At 41.1% G+C, this 20,872-nt stretch overlaps 1 protein-coding gene across 7 annotated transcripts in view; it reads left to right on the plus strand.

The window, feature by feature from the left end:
• BLM (BLM RecQ like helicase) overlaps window positions 1-20,872 on the plus strand; it is an 85,614-nt gene that overhangs the window by 25,275 nt on the left and 39,467 nt on the right. For all 7 annotated transcript variants that reach the window (XR_004627671.1, XM_034667853.1, XM_011225692.3 and 4 more), the window contains 10 exons: window positions 745-1,445; window positions 2,545-2,704; window positions 5,593-5,699; window positions 9,024-9,156; window positions 9,447-10,150; window positions 11,887-12,078; window positions 14,386-14,504; window positions 15,408-15,521; window positions 18,438-18,536; window positions 18,738-18,886. Coding sequence is in view for 6 of the 7 variants with exons in the window: in XM_034667853.1 (XP_034523744.1) it covers window positions 745-1,445; window positions 2,545-2,704; window positions 5,593-5,699; window positions 9,024-9,156; window positions 9,447-10,150; window positions 11,887-12,078; window positions 14,386-14,504; window positions 15,408-15,521; window positions 18,438-18,536; window positions 18,738-18,886 (2,478 nt within the window). In the remaining variant the exon portion in view is untranslated. The remainder of the gene's footprint in view (window positions 1-744; window positions 1,446-2,544; window positions 2,705-5,592; window positions 5,700-9,023; window positions 9,157-9,446; window positions 10,151-11,886; window positions 12,079-14,385; window positions 14,505-15,407; window positions 15,522-18,437; window positions 18,537-18,737; window positions 18,887-20,872) is intronic.

Below are 20,872 nucleotides of genomic sequence, written 5' to 3' on the forward strand. Positions count from 1 at the left end.
CTGCTTCTTCCTCTCCCACTCCCCTGGCTTGTGTCCCCTCTCTCGCTGGCTGTCTCTATCTCTGTCGAATAAATAAATAAAATCTTTAAAAAAAAAAATAAAATAAAATAAACTCCTGATGATGATATTTAATAATAATTTCTATTCTTTAACAAATATTTCTATTCTATTTGATAATACTATATTTAATTATGTGTAATAGAGTAATAATGTATTTAATAATAATTTCTAGAACTTTACCAACTGTTCTGGGTGCTGGAGTTTAAAGTTACCATTGAACTTCATGTCACCAAGGCCAGCAGACATCCAGGACACTTGCCCCTTTTACTTGTCCTTCAGATTCCAGTGTAGCCTGTTAGTTGTCACCTCTCTTCCCCATAGAACTTGTATCAGAGAGACAACAAGTCGCCACATTTGAGTCTCTTCTCTTTTTCTTTTATGCTGTCCCCTCCCGCCAGAGGTGCTAGTAATTAAGGACAACCTGCCTGAGAAATAAAGTAGTGGGGATGGCCTGGACATTCTCAAAACTGAATAATTGGCTTCTAACTTGGAAAGATCAGAGCATACGAAGTATAATTTAAGTTCCATATAAATTTTAAAACCAGAGAGGGAGATAGATTCTTTGCTCGCTTGTGATACAGTGAAGGAGTTGCTGTATGAATCAGTAACAGATTTTAGAGTTTTGTCTGTTGGTGGGTTTGTTAAAACTAATCAGTCTAATTCCGTTTTTCAATTCTCTTTCAGAGGTTTCACTTTTAAAAAGAAAATAACGTCAGCCAACAATGTATCTGTCACTAGTGTGTCAGTAGCGAAAACACCTGTGTTAAATGATAAAGATGTTAATGTTGCTGAGGCCGTTTCCTTCAGTGGACCTCCGCCCCTCACCACAAGTCAGCAGACAAGGCCCAGTGACTTCAGACACGCTCCAGCAGGACAGCAAACCAGGAGAGCTGTTTCAAAACCATTATCGCCAGATGTATTGCAGGTTCAACGGGGAGTTTTAGGTAATACCCAAAACACACCGACTGTAAAGAAATCCAGTAATGCTACTTTCAAGAAATTAGAATTTAGTTCTTCATCAGATTCTTTTGTTACCATCAATGATTGGGATGATATGGATGACTTTGATACTTCTGGAAATTCAAAAGCATTTGTTACGCCATGCAGAAATCACTTTGTGAGAGTAAGCACTGCTCAGAAATCGAAAAAGTCTAAGAGAAACTTTTTGAAAGCACAGCTTCCCGAAGCAAATACAGTAACGGCTGATTTGACTCCATCCTCCTCTGAAAGCAAGCAAGCATGTTTGACTAAGAAACAGAACAATGACTCAGAATGGTTCAGTAACGATGTCATTTGCATTGACGATGACCCCAATCCTGAAGAGCTTATCCATGGAGATGCTCAGGAGAGTCAGCCTTTAAAAACTCATTTGGGAGAAGAAAGAGGTAAAAATGGTATTTTATCTCCTTTCAGTGTGTTGACTGTATTAACTTATTCAAAACTAGGCACCGGGAACGATAGGAAATAAATACAGCCTTTGTCCTTGGGCTCTGTGGAGGGACCTGTTGCACAGTCTGTTGGCCACTTTCTTGAGGCAGGACCTACGGATGAAATGAAAGATTTTATTCTGCTAATATAATTTTTATATAAACACCAAGGATAGCTCTATAAGGTCCATAGAGGTTAAATGGTTTCTCGATGGCCTGCTAGCCAGTTTGTGGCAGAATGGGGACGTGAAACTAAGCCTTTCCATTATAATTGTTTATGGCTTGCTCCCACCGAATGTGTATGTATGATATGATCTGATTATGCTGTTAAAGTATGACAGATGGCATTCAAATCATTCTCTGTCTAGGTCTCCTAGTTATTAGGTATCCAGAACCTCACAGCTGAGATTAGCCATGTGTGGAAGTACCCACCTTATGAAGTGGTTGTAAATGTGAGACTAACACTTCTAAACACCCGAATCCCATTAAGGTTACTACAGGCTGAGAAAGGGACAGAAAAGTGATTGATAATCAAACAAAACTGTAGTCTAATCAAATGTGTGGCTGTTTATGAAGCCAAAATTGGGTCAAAGATAAACTAGAAAGCAAACATTGGGCATTGTTATCCCACATAGTCAAGAGAGAGACACTGAATGTGGTGGACTTCAGTAGCTAGGGTGCCTTTGTGATAAAGTTAACAGTGTTTGTACAATTATCAGACTCATTTGTTGTACTTCGTTCTTACTGAAATATGACTGAAATTTAGAAAAACAGAAGTGCTGATACTAAGTATGGGTTTCATAATTGAACTGGAGACCGCCCTGAAAATCCTTAAGCAGACCCTCAGCCTCATTCCCGCATCCGTTAGACTTACTTCAGGTGACTCAGTCATGATTTATGAAGAAACACCCAGCACGGACGTGTGGAAGGAGAGCACACAGGGAGTGCTGGCTTTGGGGATGGCTCGCCCGGAGCACCCAGCCCAGTGCTCCTGCCCTGCGCTTTCTGTCTCAGTAGCAATGAAAATAACCTGTGTTTATCCACGGTTTTACTTCAGATGGTAGCGAAAAGAAGAACTTGGGAGAAACGGAATTACATTCAGTTGTGAAGTCTCCATGTGTTGAACTAGATGAAGATGACTACGAGACAGACTTTGTTCCACCTTCTCCAGAAGAAGAAGTGATTTCTGCCTCTTCTTCCTCTTTAAAATGTTTTAGGTAAATCAGCAAGTTAGTCAATGAACATTCTTGTTTATTTCTGGGATATTTGAAATAATTCTGTTTAGCTAGGTAGTATCACTTCTGTATAGATTTGTCTCATGCTTCTGCAAAGTTTTATATCCACACGAAAGCATCAGAAAAAATCCCTATTTATACATTTTATTTAATTGTTGTGTTCTAAAGCTGCAAAATTACATTATGATAATTACATGGGACCTCCAAATAGTTTTATTTAGTTGATTTTGACATGTGGAATATATTCCTAAAAATACTATATTTCCAAACTCCTAGACCTGAAATGACACAAAACTAACTCATTTGGGAAGTGACTTAGTAAATAATATGTCCTTTTCTTTTCTCTTTACCTTGCAGGATAGAATTGGCCATTATATTTGTCATTCACTGAATTTTAGTAAATCAGTGACATGATTGTGGTTAATAGGCAGTATTATGGGATGACCCATCAATAGCTTAAAATACTAGTAGTCAGTCTTACCTCCATCTCTGACCCAGTCTAGATCACGGTCCAGTTGAATGGTGGAGTATTTACTGTGCTGTTAACCCGTATTTTGATGAGAAACATGTCTCTCTGGTATACCACCTTAATTAAGGAAGGCAGGAAGGAGGTGTTTGCCTGCATAACCTCATTTCTCTGGGGTTGTGTTTTAACAGGTGGGTTAGGATGTTTAAAGAGGAGGGAGAGGTCAGAGCGTGATTACTATTTGATGACAAAACCAGTACACTACGGGAGCTGCCCTCTCCTCCCTCCCCGTAGAAATTAGGACATGATTATAAAAAGTGAAAGAACTGAGCTAGAGTGCATAGAGAGTGTGGATTCTAGACAAGATTCTCATTTAACAGAGAGGCGGCCAAAGCCCAGGGAGGAGCAGGGTGGTCCTGTTAACGGCACATGGACTGAGGTCCAGCATAGGGCTGTTTCCTGGACCATACCAATTCCTACTGAGCATCTGGGGTTTTGCTGTTTATTAAAGAGTGTGTGTTGCAGTTGTAACCTTGCAGTCAGCTTACCAGGATGCTTGTAGTTTTGCAGTTCCAACAAACCAGACATTTTCTTTACCCGTGTTGGGTGTTGCTACTTCTCTATATGTGTGTGATTTTTGCATTGCTGTAATCAACATGTAACTATAATTTTTTATTCTGCTTTTCTCTTAACATTTTGAAAACATTTTCCATATTGCTTCGTACATAGTCTTTATTTTTATTCTTTTTAATGGCTACCTAATTTATTGAGCTGTCATACCATGGTTAACCTTACCTAGATTTTTAGCAGTTGGAAAATGTTTATTTCCAAGGTTGTTCCCAAAGTAGATTCTCTCTATATATTTTCCATTGCAATCTCAAATACATATTGGTATATATTTTAAAACTGAAATAGAATTTTCATGAATGATACTTCTCGCTATGTGCAGTACACACTTAAATTTTTTTTTGTATTTTATCTTGTTTTAAAACACTGGTTATGACTTCTCAGGGTGCCTGGGTGGCTCAGTTGTTAGGCGTCTGCCTTCAGCTCAGGGTGTGATCCCAGCGTTCTGGGATCGAGCCCCGCATCAGGCTCCTCTGTTGGGACCCTGCTTCTTCCTCTCCCACTCCCCCTGCTTGTGTTCCCTCTCTCGCTGGCTGTCCCTCTCTGTCAAATAAATAAATAAAATCTTTAAAAAAAAAAACAACAACAACACTGGTTGTGACATCTGGACCAATTTCAGAGGTGTAACAGTCAGGTAATATAGAACAGAAAAGAGAAAGATGTTTGTGTATCTCCTGTGTCCCCCAGCCTCTCGAGCAAGCCCTTAAAGTCCTCCATCTTCAGGTCCTGCATTCCCTCTTCATTTCTTTCTGCAGGTGTGCCCTTATGATAACCCTAAGCTCCAATAAGCCAAAAAAGACAACCTGACAATCTAGAAAACATTGGTGGGGCGCCTGGGTGGCTCAGTTAAGCGTCTGCCTTTGGCTCGGGTCGTGATCTCAGAGTCCTGGGATTGAGCCCTGCATCAGGCTCCCTGCTCAGGGGGGAGTCTGCTTCTCCCTCTGCTACTCCCCCTGCCGCTCCCCCTGCTTGTGCGTGCTCTCTCCTTCTCTGTCAAATAAATAAAATCTTTAAAAAAAGATAGAAAACATTGCTAAAAATGTAAGGGCTTTTCTTTAATTATATTATCAGTTTTTAAGACTATGTAAAGCATAGTTATTCATCACTGTTCGGTTAAGTTAGAAGGTTGCGTTCCAAAATCCTGCCTTAGGCAAATACAGTTGATATCAAGTAAAGAATTTGTTTTTTGTCTCTCTTCATGGTCCATTACTTTTCCCATACCTGTCATTCAAGGCTTCCTCAAATCTCCCTCCTTGGCGAAGCCTTCTTAAGTTCCAGAAGACGTGTTATCTTTGTTTGGTACCCTCTTTCTGACACTCATTTTAGTGTTCATTTATTTTGTTACTTTTAAAGTATTTGTTATATCCAGTCAGGCTGACCATGTTTATATATGTTAATAATTTTTGTATAAAATGATGAATTGCCAGAAGAGTTTGGATGGTGGGTTTTCCAAATTGAGAGGAGAGCAAGGCAGAATCCCTCAAGTAGAGAAAGTAGACCACACTGGACTCCTGTGAGGAATGTAAGTCGTGCCCTGTGACACCACATGGGGTTACTGAGAGGACATAATTGGAGGTAGACTTGAAAAGCTCTCTCGGGGCCAGAAGTTGGGAGACTTTGAAGGCCAACCACAAAGGTTCTAGAATAGAGATTAAAAAAACGTGTTTCTCTTTTCTGTTACGTATTGTCTGACCAGTTGTGGAAAAACATGAGAGGAAAAATTATACATTTGGTCTAAGTCTGTACTATGGTTGGTTTTATATTTTTTAATTTGCAGTATGTTAAAGGACCTTGACAGCTCTGGTCCTAGCACATCCGAGGACTTGCCAACGCCTGAGGGGATGGCGCCGCAGCCGGATCAAGAGGCCAGCACAGACTGTGACGGTACAAAAAATATTTCAACATAGCACATACTTTAACCACCTAACATTTGAAAACAAAGTACGGTTGTATTTTTAACCTGTGGCTGTCTAGCGTAAGATAGCAGGCTTGTAGTTCTCAGCTCTAACACAGAACCACCCCTGGGCGCTGGTTAGCCAGCATTTACTCAAACAACTCAGAGACCCGTGTTCTCGCAAGAGAATCCATTCTCCATGTGAAACATGACTTGTTAGAAAATTTTTTCTCACATTGAGCCAGAATTTGCCTTCCTGGNCCGGCCGCTTTTTTTTTTTAAGGACTTCATATTGTTAGGTCTTTTAACTCTTCTTTATAGTTGCTAGTTTCTAGACCTTCCATCCTCCTGACTCTCCCTTGTTTGTACTCTGGGTTTATGATTTGATGTGCATGCAAAGTTTAATACTTTTTATTTGATTTGTTTCTAACTCATTTTTAAACTTTCTGTTAAATATCTAATATAAATAATGTAGCCGCAGTACAAGAGTTTGGAGAGCAGCAGCCTCCTTTCCCGCTCCTGATTTCTACTTCGCAGGGGCTCTGTCAGTCCTAAGGCCTGTGTCCTTCTATTCTGGGAAGGTTTCTGGTAGTAATTCTTTTTCTTTTCTTTTTTTGTTTGTTTTCTTTTCTCTTTCACTCTTCCTGGAACTTCTGTTACTTGGATATTAGGCTTCCATGAGTTATCTTTTCTATTTTCCATCTCTTGCTTCTCTTTCTGGGAGATTTACCAAATTTTATTTTTAACTCGTCTATGGGATTTTTCATTTTAATCAACCATCTCCCAAGAGCTCTTTTTTCATTCTCTGAATATTTCCTAACATGTTCTGGTCTTTTTTATGGGTTTTGTATTCGTGGTTTGTGCACACGCACGCGTGTAGTTGTATGTGTGTGTCCTCATGTATGTGCACAGTGGGCATGTCACACACGTGTAGTTGGGTGTGTGCACGTGCACATGTGTGATGGTGTGTGTGCACAGCGTATGTGTGTTGTTTCTGTTTCCATTTCTTTATTTTGGTGTCTGAATTTATTGTTAGAGATATCCGTGAAACACCTGATGTCCTCGGCGCTCTTCTAGGTGTTTTATGCTATTAACTTCATCCTCTCAGCGGCCCTTTAAGGTAGTTTCTCTTATCACCATTTTACAAATAAGGAAATCAAGGCGCAGGACCCTTCACTAGGACTACACGTGCTCACAGAATTGATGACAGCAGCGCAGGGACTGAAGCCCAGCGGTGTGAGGGCTCCCAAGTTTACGCTTGTAGCCGCACGCTCTGCTGCGTGTGCAGCATGGCCTCACCGATCAAGTGGTGGGCTAGGCCAGGGGCAAGGACGGAATGTCATCAGGTCTCCCTCTCAGTTGACATCGTGTTGTCACAAACCTGCCTTGAGACCTTGCCTCTCTCCCTGGCCACGGGACTCCACAGGTTCAGGGTCTGAGGTGGCAAGAGGGAACGGGGTGGGGCGGGGGGTGGGGGCACATACGGGCTCCAAAGTCATGCAGTCCCCAGGTACAAACCTGTCTTCTCCTGCTCCTGTCTGGGAGACTATGGCAAATCAGTGATGCTTCTCTGAACCTCAGTTCCTTCTGTGAAATGAGAAGAATAACATCTACCTTGCCGGGTATTGGTCGGCTTCATGGTAAAGTGCCCAGTGTACTGTCGGCCTGCGGTAAATGGTAGCTATTGTTATCTGCGGGTCTCGTAATCCCTTCAAAGAAGGAAATACATTAAGATTACTGATTTATTTATATGAACTCTTGCTAACTCTATAATTGTTTCCTCTCCTTCTTAGAGCTCACAAAGCAACCATTTGATAGCATGATCTAGAATTTTGCCTTGAATTAACATCCAAAGCACCAGCCTGTAGCTTTTGGCAATCCGTTTAGAATTTTTTGAAAATTAGAACAGTGTTTGCTTGTCTTCACTCCTGCATCGACTGTCCTGTTCACTGGTTGCCTCACATATCAGTGGGATCTTCTTTGTGGATTTCCTTTGTATTCTGAGGTGTAATCTGTCTAGACAAGGAGACTTGAGCTCCTTTTCAATAGCTGTATCTGTCTCTGAGCCTATCTTGGCTTTCATTTCATTCAGACCATTGTTCATTCTCCTCTTTTCAATCTGATACCCGTTCTCCGTGTAGAAAAAACAGGCAAAACGGGGATTCAGCAATTCCATTTCACCATCTTCGACCTCACGTCCTGCTCCGTGCTGGTCACAGTAAAAGTCCACGTTTCCCAACTCATTCTGACACAGACGCTTGTCCCCCCGACCCCCTGTCTGTCCTCTCTCCCTCTCCTTCCTGCCCTTTGGACCCTACGATGGGCTGCCCTCTTCCAGTAATTTCCTGGTAACCTCATTCTCTTGCTGTTAGCTCTCGTATTGTCTCCTGAGAATCGTTCCCTCGGCAGCTCACCTCAACCGTTTATTTCTTCCATGTCCCTTAGGCCCTCGGGGTGGAGTAGGCATCTTCCTTGCTTTCCATTACTACCATAACCCATTCTTTTCTTCCTTCATGTACCTCCTTTGACATTCTTTTTCTTAGTTCTATAACATAAATTAGAAAAATGTGGAGCAGGCTGGCTGGATTCTGATATGCAAACATCGTCGTCAGGCATTTCTCTCTCTCACACCTGTCTCCTCTTCTCTCCTCCACCCCCTGTCCCCATCTCAGTTCCCTGCTCCTTTCTTTCTCTCTTTTCTGCTTTCCCTTGTGTGGGTCTTATTTTTAAGCTGTTTCTCAGGGTGGTGGCAGGGGCGGCCACCAGCAGCCTGTCCAGCTGATTGAAAAGAGAAGTCTTTCCCAGTCAAAAAACTCCCAGACCTAAGTCTCCTTGAGACTTAGACTCCTGACATCAGATGCCCACTGAGGTTGGGGGCCTGGTGTCTCCAAAGAGAAAGTCTCAGTGCTGTGTTGTTAGCTTGAAGGAAGCGTGGGTGCAGGGCAGCCTGGGACTGCAGGTGGGGTGGGCTTCTTGCTTGGCCAGCCCTGGATGAAACCTTGTGTGGGCAAGGTGAGATTTACCCTGGAAATTAGTTACCATAGTAAACTGATAAACCTTTGCATTACAGTGACATTGGTTACCCTAAGAGAAATAATTGAAAATTAGCATGAAATGAAATGCTAATAACGCAGCTATAGGCTCTCATGATATAGAGTAGAGATAACGTGATTTCAGATTATTTCATAGGCAGATAATAGGGCAATATACAGTAGTTTATAATCTTGTTAAACTAACACCCATTTTACATGCATGACTGTCAAAACTTTAAGTCTTTTTTCAAGGAAAAATATTAACGAACTAATACCTTATAGCTAGACAGACAAGTTTGCAGCAGCAGCTTATTCATGTGATGGACCAGATCTGTAAATTAGTCGATACTATTCCTGATGATGAGCTGAAGGCTCTGGATTGTGGGGATGAACTGCGTCAGCAGCGGGACATAAGGTATCTTACTTTTTCTTCTTCTGGAATATATCTGATTACATTTCGACCGACCCAAGTCAGAACATATGGGGCAGAATTTCCAGGCATTCTGGCCAGGAAGTTGAATAGGGTAATTGTCACTGTGTTTTATGTTTGAAATTTATTTACTTTTTCAAACTTGCCCCTTTAGCATTTGTATTCACATTTTGAGACTGAGGAAAAGAGGATATATTTTGCCACAGTTTGGGATGAAAACTAAAGACATACTTGTGTGTCCTCACATTTCGTGTGGTGGTCTGTTTCCTCTTCAGAAGGAACCTCCTGGCTGACGCCAACTTCAATACAAGTGATGCCAGTCGTCTTGCTTCCGTGTGGAGATGCTGGCCTGATTCACTTGGTAGCCCTGTGGACGATACGGTGTCTGCTTCTGCTCCCGACGCATTTCCAAAGGGCGAGTCCTGTCCTGCAGGGAGTTCTGTTCAGGAATTAAATTTTCCACACCTTCCCTCACATTGCGGTACCACTAGGGAGTGTTTACTGGCTACTACCCCAGGAAAGACAGGATTCTCAGCCACCCCGCAGAATCCCTTTGAAAGACCGTTATTCAGTCCCCATTTACAGAAGTCCTTTGTAAGTAGCAACTGGGCTGAAACACCAAGGATAGAAAAAAGAAATGAAAGCTCTTACTTCCCGGGAAATGTTCTCACAAGCACGGCTGTGAAAGATCAGAATAAACGTGCTGCTCCAATAGACGACTTAGAAAGAGAAACCCAGGCTGCCTGTGACATTGACAATTTTGACATTGATGGCTTTGATGATGATGATGATGATGACTGGGAAAATATTATCCATGATTTAGCAGCCAGCAAATCTTCCACAGCTGCCTCTCAACCTATTAAGGAAGGTCGGCCAGTTAAGCCAGTATCAGAAAGAATTTCTTCAGCCAAGGCAAACTGTCTTCCAGTGGCATCTACTGCTCAAGATAAAAACTCAGAGTCAGTTCAGAATTACACGGGTAAGTTTAAAATAAATGCTTATATTTTATATGAAAACATAACTGTCCAAAATCAAAATTGTGTAAGAAAACTGATAGCAAATCATCCTTGCCTGAAAAGTACATTGTTTCTATGCAAATTCCTGCTGATAATATGAAGTACAAATCACAATTTCAAAAGCAAGTTGCTCCTTTGTCTTTGTAGCAGCTGTAGTTTTATAAAATGAGTAATTATAACGTATTGTAGTAAAACTCTAAAGTCATTTCAAATGTGCTTTGCCTTTAAATTAACATTTTTTAGTCCCTAAAACAGTAAAAGTTCATGAGGATCAAGTTTTTAATGATTTGGGGGATGAGTAAAAGCAAGGCTGAATTTATATGTTAAAACTGCAATTGTACATATTTTTAGAACTCTGAATTGATGAGAACTGATCAATTTATAAAGTAGAAAAACATGTTTTCTGTCTTAAAAAATTTATGTCTGACTTCTGTAAGTCAGAAATTTCTTAAGACAAATTATTTCTTTGGGCCTAAAATCCTTTTAATTCATTCAACAGGTATTTATGGAGTGCACACTCCAGGCCTTGTTCTGTGCCGGGTGCTGGTCATAGACAGATGAGTAATGGGCAGTCCCTGTCCTCTTGAAGCTCACAGTTTAGTAAGAGAAGTTTGTGGAGAAGTGCAGTTAGCTACTGGAAAGGCTGCAGAGAGAAGCCAAAATTAATTTTAAAACTTTACATCAACCCTGTAAAGTTATTGCCAAGTGTTTTTTAACTGAAACAAGTTTCTGTGTGTAAGGTTTTATAAAGTACAGCCTTCCCTATTTTTGCCATTGATGACTTAATACCGTGGAGGTTGTTCTTAACAGTTAACGCTGTTGACCTTTAAAATAACCATTAATGGATTTATTTTTGTATCACATTAGAATGTGTCATACTTGATCTTCGCAATTATCTTTGAGACAGTCAAGTGTTGGGATTAGAGAGACTGCCAGAACTGGCGTGAGCACCCCTTGTTCTGTGTGCCGAACCAGGGCTGCGAGAGCAGGGATGTGGTGCAGGGGACGGACGTGAGAGACACGGTGGAAGAAGAGCCCAAGGAAGCCGAGATGCCTCTGAGGTTTCAGACCCGGTGACTGAGAAATCCGTGACACCATTAGCAGAGCAGGGGAGTCAGGAGGCAGAGCAGATTGGGAGAAAAGCTGAGGAGGGCTATTTTAAGACTTGTAGAGCTTAAAGTGTTGGTAAGTCATTCAGGTAGAAATGTCTTGCAGACATCTGGAGACGCACGCACGACTGGAACTTTGGCAGGTGTCAGTGGGGCCTTACGAAAGGGCATTCTGTGCACAGAGGTGATGTTTAAGATGCGAGGAGTAAGAATTCCAAACAAAGAATGGCTAAATGTCTCAAGTGTCTGCGAAGACTCCCAAGTGTAAGGGCAGGTGGAAGAAGTAGAGCCAGGAGAGAGAATTTAAGAAGAAAACCCATGATTGTCTTGAAGGTCAAAAGAGGAGGAAAAAGGGAATAAATGAAATAGTGGTAGGTGCTGCAGAAAGACCAAGGCAAGACTGGAATTTGGCCTCAGGAAGTCTCTGGCAGCTTTGCCATTTGGCGGGGATGAAACCCTGATAAGTGGTTAAAGAAACATGGGCTGCAGGGACATGTATGCCTTTGATTTTGTGGGGCAAAGGGTAAACGCCAAACCTGACTCATTAACAATAGCGCACTGATTTTTCTTAACATCGATTATTTTCTCAGACAAGTCGGCGCAAAATTTAGCATCCAGAAATCTGAAACACGAGCGTTTCCAAAGTCTGAGTTTTCCTCATACAAAAGAAATGATGAAGATTTTTCATAAAAAATTTGGCCTGCATAATTTTAGAACTAATCAGCTAGAGGCGATCAATGCTGCGCTGCTGGGTGAAGACTGTTTTATCTTAATGCCCACTGGTATGTATTTTTAGATGTAAATTGGCAGGAGTCCATTGACAGATGTTAAATGAAAGCCCTTTAATAGAAATGAAACGAACACCCACATAGTATTTGCATCATTAAGGGACCTCTGAACCTCCCATGCCAGAGTGAGAAAATGTGTTACCTCACGTCCTCTGTTGACACGATAACACTTACAGCCCTTTAAGATTTTCAACTCAAAGCTTGTTGTGTTGAATCGATCTAAAATTTCTTTCTCTCTCTCTATCTCTTTTTTTTTTTTTACGTCTGAACTAGTCTGGAGCTTGAACAAAAAAATTACCATCAGAGACCTTACCTGTCTCTGGCACTTTATTTGGTACAGTCAAGTGTTGAAGGGTGGTTAAGATCATCGGCTCTGGAGCGATGGCCTGGCCTCAACTCGCGGCCCTGCCACTTACTCGCAGTGTGACCTTGAGCGAGGCACTGCACCCCGAGCGTCGGCTTCCTCCTGAGCACAGCGAGGATGATACTAAAGTACCTCCTTCACAGTGTGTCGTGAGGATGAAACAGATAGCATTTAGCCCCAGCTTTCTTGGCCTCAGTCTTGAAGAGCTCCATCGTGCCGTGGAAGTTCGTAACAGCTGTCCGATGGCACTCAGTCATCCAAGTACGAATAGTAAATCAGCCGTGAGGGTAGGGAGCCTAGGAGTTCACGTTGGAATACTTACATGGAGCCTTCCCTCTGCCTTTTACTCACCTTGCTGTGACTTTAGCAATTAGTTATTGCCATCGTTATTAAATTATGGTGACCAAACATCTGAGCTTTTTCAAACTGATTTTAGAATTTATACAACACTGGTTGAATAATCAGCATTTCATATTTTATTAACTCGTCGTTCACTCTGTCTTCTGCTCTGATTTGGTTTGGTATTTCAAAACAGAAGCTGGAAGAGATCCTGACAATGATCTAGTTCAGTGGTTTCAGGACTTTCTACGGTCCTTTAGGACTTCGGGGGGCTTTTTGCGGTTCTTCCCACCCCAATTTCAGCCTCTTGATTTATACAGATAAAGATACCAAATAAGGTTTCTTTCAGAACCCCCCTCCCCAAAAAACAAAACACTGATCAGTACATTTTGCAGGTGATAAAATTGAGGCATGGAAAGGTTAGCTGACGTGTCTAAGTCAGACAGCCTATTAAGTAGTGGAACAGAAACTAAAACACAGCTTCCCAATCTTTCCTTTACATTTACACATACATATGTACCAAAGTGAAATGTACTTACCCCACATGCAAAAAAGGTAGAATGTGATGTATAGTTTTTAAAAAAAAACAGTCAAAGTCCTAGAAACTGCCTGGCATGAGCTTCTATCACTAGTGGATGGGAGAAGTTGAAAATTAGAGAATAATCATTTTAGTTATCATTAAATATGTACTGATTGTCTTACCATTTTGCATTAGAGTTACATGGAGAGATGGGGTGCATCTCAGAATGTCTTTCTTTTCATCTTCTGTTAGCACACACCAAGGTAGTTCTACCCTTCTTTTATCTCAAAGCAAGATTGGGAATATTTCCTTATTGGTAAGAGTACAGGGAGTCAAAGCACAGTTATTTAGCATTGAAAGGTTCATACTAGGGGTTTAAAAAAGTGAGATCCTGCAAGTGTTTTCTGGATCATCAAAGAAATACTAAACCATGTTCACTGTGGTCTTAAGTGATGTATAATGTATCACACATTTTAAGTCTTTAAAAATTAAATATTATACAAAGTAATTATTTTCATCCTAATACGGTTCATAGAATACCCCTTGTACTGCATTTGGATTTCCCAAGTAGATTTTTAAAGCAATTCTATTGCCTCTAAGTTTCCTGCCCTGATCCCTGCTTTTGCATTCATGTATGCCTACATAAGATGTCCTAGAAGGTAGGGGCGCCTGGGTGGCACAGCGGTTAAGCATCTGCCTTCAGCTCAGGGCGTGATCCCGGCGTTATGGGATCGAGCCCCATGTCAGGCTCCTCAGCTATGAGCCTGCTTCTTCCTCTCCCACTCCCCCTGCTTGTGTTCCCTCTCTCGCTGGCTGTCTCTATCTCTGTCTAATAAACAAATAAAAAATCTTTAAAAAAAAAAAAAAAAGATGTCCTAGAAGGTAATTTTTACACATTTAAATTGTCTAAATATTTTGGCTCGTTTGAATATGGCAAATTGTTGGCACGGTGGGGAATGTCACTTGGTGTCCTATTAATTGCTTTTAAATATTACTGTGTGATTTACTTTGTAACTTTTGCCTTCATACTCTCCAGATAGAACCTGACAGGTTTTTTTTTTTTTTTCTGTCCTTTCAGGAGGTGGTAAAAGTCTGTGTTACCAGCTCCCTGCCTGTGTCTCTCCAGGCGTCACTATTGTCATATCTCCCTTGAGATCACTCATAGTAGATCAAGTCCAAAAGCTGACTTCCTTAGATGTAAGTTAAAACAAAACACTACCAGTTACGATAAAAAATACTAATAAAGACATAAAAAGAATTATATTTCAGTACTCTGGGTAACCTTTTTTATTAAGTAGTTCATGAATTATAAGAATAAAGCACAGCAGTCTCATTAAATTGTACGAGTCTTCAAGAATTCTGATACAGATAACTTTCTCTAGTTCAGTCCTACATTATTCTAGAAAAAAATGTGATTTAGCAAGAAGTTTTAACCTGTATTTTGCTGATGTGAATTTCTTTTACTAATGTGGAAGGATTTCTTTTCTTACTACTGCGAGATCAGCATAGTTCCCGCTCCCTTCACATCTTAAAATGTATGCACAGGAGCACCCCCACACGGGCGTCTTTTTTCCTCCTGGCTGAGGTTAAGAACGTATATGAATGTATTCTACCAAATCCTGCATATTTTCGAGGCTGTGAACCCCTACCCCTCAACAAGGCCACTGGTTTGATTTTTCTTCCAGTGAATGTGTTTGTACAGTGCCCATCCCCAGTGGTCCACCATGCCTGAGGCTACGGCTCTCACATCATCCCTGTGCTTTAAAACACTGGAGATACATTTGCCTAAACTAAAACGAGCCATACCTTAGGATGCAATGCTCTTGGGTACTGAATTCATATTTATCTTACTTACGGATATGAAAAGCAAAGGCAGTAAAGAAAAGAGCAAAAAAAAGAGAGAGAGAGAGAGAAGGAAATAAACAATGGAAATATTTTGAGTTATGGCTAAAAAAGTTTTTTTTTTAAATACGTGCTAATTATTTACTTTCACTGCATTGAGACTATCTTTCCTTTGACCCGGGTTTGATATGTGACTTATAAAATGTTTCTAGAACCTATGGATAAATACATGCTTGTGTTTACTACTTTTGTACTTAGATTCCAGCTACATACCTGACAGGCGATAAGACTGACTCAGAAGCGACAAGTATTTACCTGCAATTATCCAAGAAAGACCCAATTATAAAACTTCTATATGTTACTCCAGAGAAGGTTTGTATTGATACCATTATTTTAAAATATGGTATTAAAGCTGTGTTAGAAAAACAGCCCAGTTCTGCCTCCTGAGGAGGGAAAAACCCAGTCTTTCCCTCCTGTGTTTTCTCCTTTACCATCACTTAAGAGTGTTTCACTCCTGGTGACCAAATGTGTGGACGTTTTTCCTCACTGTGAGCAGCTCTCTGTGACCCCAGTAGGACGTCCTACAGTCTGACTCAACCCTGACACTGTCTACACGGAGATAGCATCGGATCCCACGGGCTAAGGGCTTGGCCCCTCAAGATGGCTCCCACCCTTCTAGATGCCAGCGGCAAGTAGAAGGTCCCCAGGTTACCCATAACTTCTGTCCGATTTGGCTAACAAGTCAGAGGTTCCCATGACCCCCTCCTCAGTTTCAATTAATGTGCTAGAGCAGCCCATAGAACTCAGGGCGGGGACTGGGAGGGTCTGGAGCGCAGGCACCTCTGTCCCTGTGACACTGGGATGAGTGACCTCCTGGTGTGCACGTGTTCACCGTCTGTGTTGGAACTTGCCAAACCCCCAACTCTCGGGATTTTATGGCTGCCTCCTTACGTAGGCAGGATCATTTCCAGCCCCTCTCCCCTCTCTGGAGGATGGGGTGCTACTGAAAATTCCAAGCTTCTGATCATGTCCCAGTCTCTCTGGTGAGCAGCCCCCATCCAGAAGCCATCCAGGAGCCCACCCAGAGTCACTGCACCAGAACAAAAGACGCTACGGCTGCTCTTATCACTTAAGAATTTAGAAGGGATTTAGGAGCCCTGCGTCAGGAATGGGGTCAGAGACATATATTAGAACCAGGGAGGCTTCTGTTCTTAATCACTTAGCAAATTACAAGGGTTTCAAGACCTCTGTGCCAGGAACTGGAAGCAGAGACCAATATATTTTTCTATTGTCTCATTAAAGCCCACTAGAATACATAATATTTTTAAATTTTTGACGTAATCTTTTTTTTTTTAAGATTTTTTATTCATTTGAGAGTGAGTGAGTGAGAGAGAGTACGATTGAGGGGAGGGGGAAAGGGAGAAGCAGACCCCTGCTGAGCAGGGAGCCTGATGCGGGACTCGATACCAGGACCCAAGGATCATAACCTGAGCCGAAGGCAGACTCTTAACTGACTGAGCCACCCAACCAACTGAACCACTGATGTAATTTCTTAACCAACTGAGCCACCCAGGAGTCCTGCACCATTGACGTAATTTCTGATATGCAGTATAGTACAAGGATTCCTATATAACTTTCACCCAGAAACCCTAAGTGGTAACATTTTACTGTAAACGGTTATTGTGCCTTCTCCCTCTTTTTTCCTAAAATATTTGAGAGTAGGTTGCAGACATGATATCCCTTTCAACCCTAAACACTTCACTGTGCATTTCCTAAAAACAAATTCTGGGGCGCCTGGGTGGCTTAGTCGGTTAAACGTCTACCTTTGGCTCAGGTCATGATCCCAGGGTCCTGGGATCGAGCACAGCGTTGGGCTCCCTGCTCAGCAGCGAGCCTGCTTCTCCCTCTCCCTCTGCCTGCCTCTCTGCCTATTTGTAATCTCTCTGTGTGAAATAAATAAATAAAATCTTTAAAAATAAATAAAAACAAATTCTCTTGCATAACCTCAATACAATGGTTAAAATGAGAAAATGTTTATTGATACAATATAATGACTTAATCTATAAACCTTATTCCAGTCTCACTAGTTGTCCCAATAATGTCCTTTATAGCAAAAGAAAATCCTAGATTATGCATTGCATTCGGTTGTCATGTCTCTTTAAAGTTTTTCTTTCTTTCATGATTTTGACAATTGTGAAGGGTGAAGGCCAGTTGTTTTGAAGACTGTCCCTCAATTCGAATGTATCTTCTGTTTCCTCAAGATTAGATTTATGTTATTCATTTTGGCAGGAGTATCACAGAGGTGGTGATATGTTCTCGGTGCATTCGATTGGGAGGCACTAGGTGTCTCTTCATTCTGTTGCTGGTGATATTAGTTAACTTTGATCACTTGGTTGAGGTAGTGTCTGCCCGATTTCTCCACTGTAAAATTACTTATTTTTTGTTGTTGTTGCAATTAATATAATAGTTACAAAAATAAACGTACATTGCTTGCTTTTGTAATTAGTAGGTATCCTGCTGGGGAATACTCTGAGACTGTAGTATCCTGTTACTCACCAGACTTTTACCCAAGAGTCTTTATTATCCGTTGATGACTCCCTGTCAGTGTTTACTGTAATGGATGCCAAATGATGATTTTTCTAATTTAGCTGGCATTCTCCTGTAAGGAAGAGCTTTCCCTTTTACCTGCATATTTATTTATATCAACATAAAATCATGGGTTCCTAATTTGTCAGGGGCCTATAATCAGTTGTCATCATTTATTTGGATTTTCTAATTGTCCTAGATGTGGCTAGTAGAAGAGCTCTATCTCACTGCTCTGTGTCCTTTTGACATGTCCCTGTCTAGACCTGGATGCCAGATGTTGTCCTTGCTACTGGGACATCAGTGCTTCTAGGCCCTGTATAGACAGAACCATGAAATACATACATACATACATACAAGTATAAGTGTGCCCCCCCCGAATAATATGTACTGCCACAACGTACATCTGTAACCCTGTTACCAATGTAAACGTGGTGAACCTCAGGTATATTGAGGGAGGAAAAAAGTTTTAGAACCACTGACCTAATACATAACTGCTTGCTAAATGTGGGTGAATATTCTAGAAGGTCTCATTTGGAATTTTCTACTACTTCTGCTAATTCTCTTCATCCATTGAAATAACTCCTTTTATGTGGAGGTTTTAATACAGCTTAAGTTGTGGTGGAACTTAAAGACAGCAGAGTCCTTAAGGTGATATGGTGTTTAAATGTTTTCACATCTCTAATGAATACATTTCTGGTCTAGGTCTGTGCAAGTAATAGACTGATTTCCACTCTGGAGAATCTGTATGAGAGGAAGCTCTTGGCACGTTTTGTCATTGATGAAGCACATTGTGTCAGTCAGGTAAATACTGGTTCACGTGACTTGAAATATCAATAAATACGTGCTACGAACAGTATTTATATTTTCAGAATAGAGGGAAGTCAGTGACTTATTCTAGCTTGCTGAAGAATAAGGTAGTTCTCCATACAGTGAGCGGTGTTTGCTTTTTATAAAAGGAAGATCCAAATAGTCTGAAAAGCAGTATTTTTTTTTTCCAACTAGTGGGGACATGATTTTCGCCAAGATTATAAAAGAATGAATATGCTTCGCCAGAAGTTCCCCTCTGTTCCAGTGATGGCCCTTACTGCCACAGCTAATCCCAGGGTACAGAAGGACATCCTCACTCAGCTGAAGATTCTCCAACCTCAGGTGTAAGTTTGGAAAGTCATGAATTTAAAAACCCTGGGGCAGCAGTTCCCAGCTTGCTGCACTTTAGAATCGCCTCCTGAGCTTTAAAAGTCCCGAGACACAAAAAGCACTCGGTCAGTCAGATCAGAATTTGGGAGCTGGGAGCCATTACGGTTCTAAAAATCCCCAGATGACTCCAGTGTGCAGCAAAAGTTGGGAACTGAGGCCCAGCGGCTTTTCACTTACTAAAATTACAACTCTATCCCAATACCTGTTTTGGAAGTAGGGATAAAGTGTGTGTTGTACCTGTTAACTCTAGGATGGTTCCAGGAGTAAATTAGCTTTTATTTATCTAGTTCTGGCTCCCATACATCCTAGAGTCTACATCATGCAATAAACAGATGACCCTGCTTTGTCATTTTCCCCTGAAGTCCCACTCACATCTAGGATGTTGAAAACCATACAGAAATGACATGGAACAGCTTTTATACTTTGTTTTCATCTCAACAGAAGTGCTTCTTGTTGCCACCAAATCCGTAATTACTCGTAACAGAAACTACTCTAAAGAAATAGCCCCACATATCTAGGTTCTGCTGGCTGGTCTTGTACTTCTGCTGGAGTTTGTAGAGACAGGTGAATTCTCTGGTAGGTTCATTCACTCGGCAAATATTTACTTCACAGCTGCTGTGTGCTGAGCTAAAATACTTTTCCCTTCTAATTTATTAGTGGGTGTTTTGAGTTTGAGAAATGCTTGAAGAAATGACTGATACATTGGGGTGAATTGTTAAGGCACACCTTTTGTTTGTTTGGAAATAAAGACAGTAAGCTGGCTTTCTGAATATTGTCATTGGTAAAAACAGCAGCATCTCTCAGCAGGTTAGGGGAAGAACCAAAAGTGCCATATGAAGGATACGGGGGGTCGTGAGATTAAGACAGCTACAGGGACCTCTGCAGATTAAACTGGCATTCTTGGGCACACGAATTTTAGAGTCCTCAGAATCTTGTGTGTGAAATCACAAAAATTGGAATGGAATATTTTACTTTAATCTCACTTGCAGAAGGGTGTTTGTGTAGAATTTGGGGACCGGGGGAGATTTTGCTTCCATAATTGTTATACATTATAACATTACATTTAAAGTGTCATATTATGCTCTAGGTTCTAGTGAATCACCTACATGCTAGAAATTCACTTTTTAACTACCTCATTGATCTGTGAAAGCCTTTCTTTTTTTTTAACTAGGCACTGTTTTTAGCTTTTTTCCATCAAATTTATGCGAGATGCAGTCTACTCTTTTAGGCCAGTCATATTAATTGCCAAATGCACAGAGTTAAAACCTTTTGAATAACTTTTTGTAAGTATGGACTTTGTCATTTTTGTTTGAGTAAACATTGCACATACGCATTTAGAGACAGACAACTTTAATATCTTTTCCTAGTCACGTGAGGGAGACCAGCCTGGAAAAGCAATAGATTGTACATTTCCTGAGTCTAGCATGTGGCACCCTGTGCATAATTGGCACTCAGTAAGAATGAATAAATGGAACATATGGAGGAATTTTGGTAAATGTGGGTAAAATATGAAAATTTGGGCAAGTCTGTTGATTCCTTAATATATTTGGTAGTTCTATATTTGGGAGAGTTTAAATCTCTTAGTGGAAGTAAAAGATTTTAACAAACACTTTCTGGTACATTTTTTTCCTGATCTCTTTTGCCAATAGGCCCTTGTTCGGATTAAATTTACCCAGCTCCTGCCCCGGTGAAGGCAGGCCTCCCTAGGGTTGGAGCTGTGGCCGCCACGCTCCTCTCCTACAGCTGGTCTATGGTGATCTTCTTCTTTGGGAAATACAAGGATAGGTGATAGAATAGAGACTTTATTCCTTTTCCTTAGGTCCTTAAAATATAAACTGAGAAAGAGGAGACAGACATATAGACAGTTGATACAACAATAATATCGTAATACAACAATAATAAGAGCTAACAGTTACATATTTAGCCTATACAAGGTGCCA

This window comes from Ailuropoda melanoleuca, chromosome 9, assembly GCF_002007445.2.
Source record: "Ailuropoda melanoleuca isolate Jingjing chromosome 9, ASM200744v2, whole genome shotgun sequence".
Taxonomy (NCBI): Eukaryota; Metazoa; Chordata; class Mammalia; order Carnivora; family Ursidae; genus Ailuropoda; species Ailuropoda melanoleuca.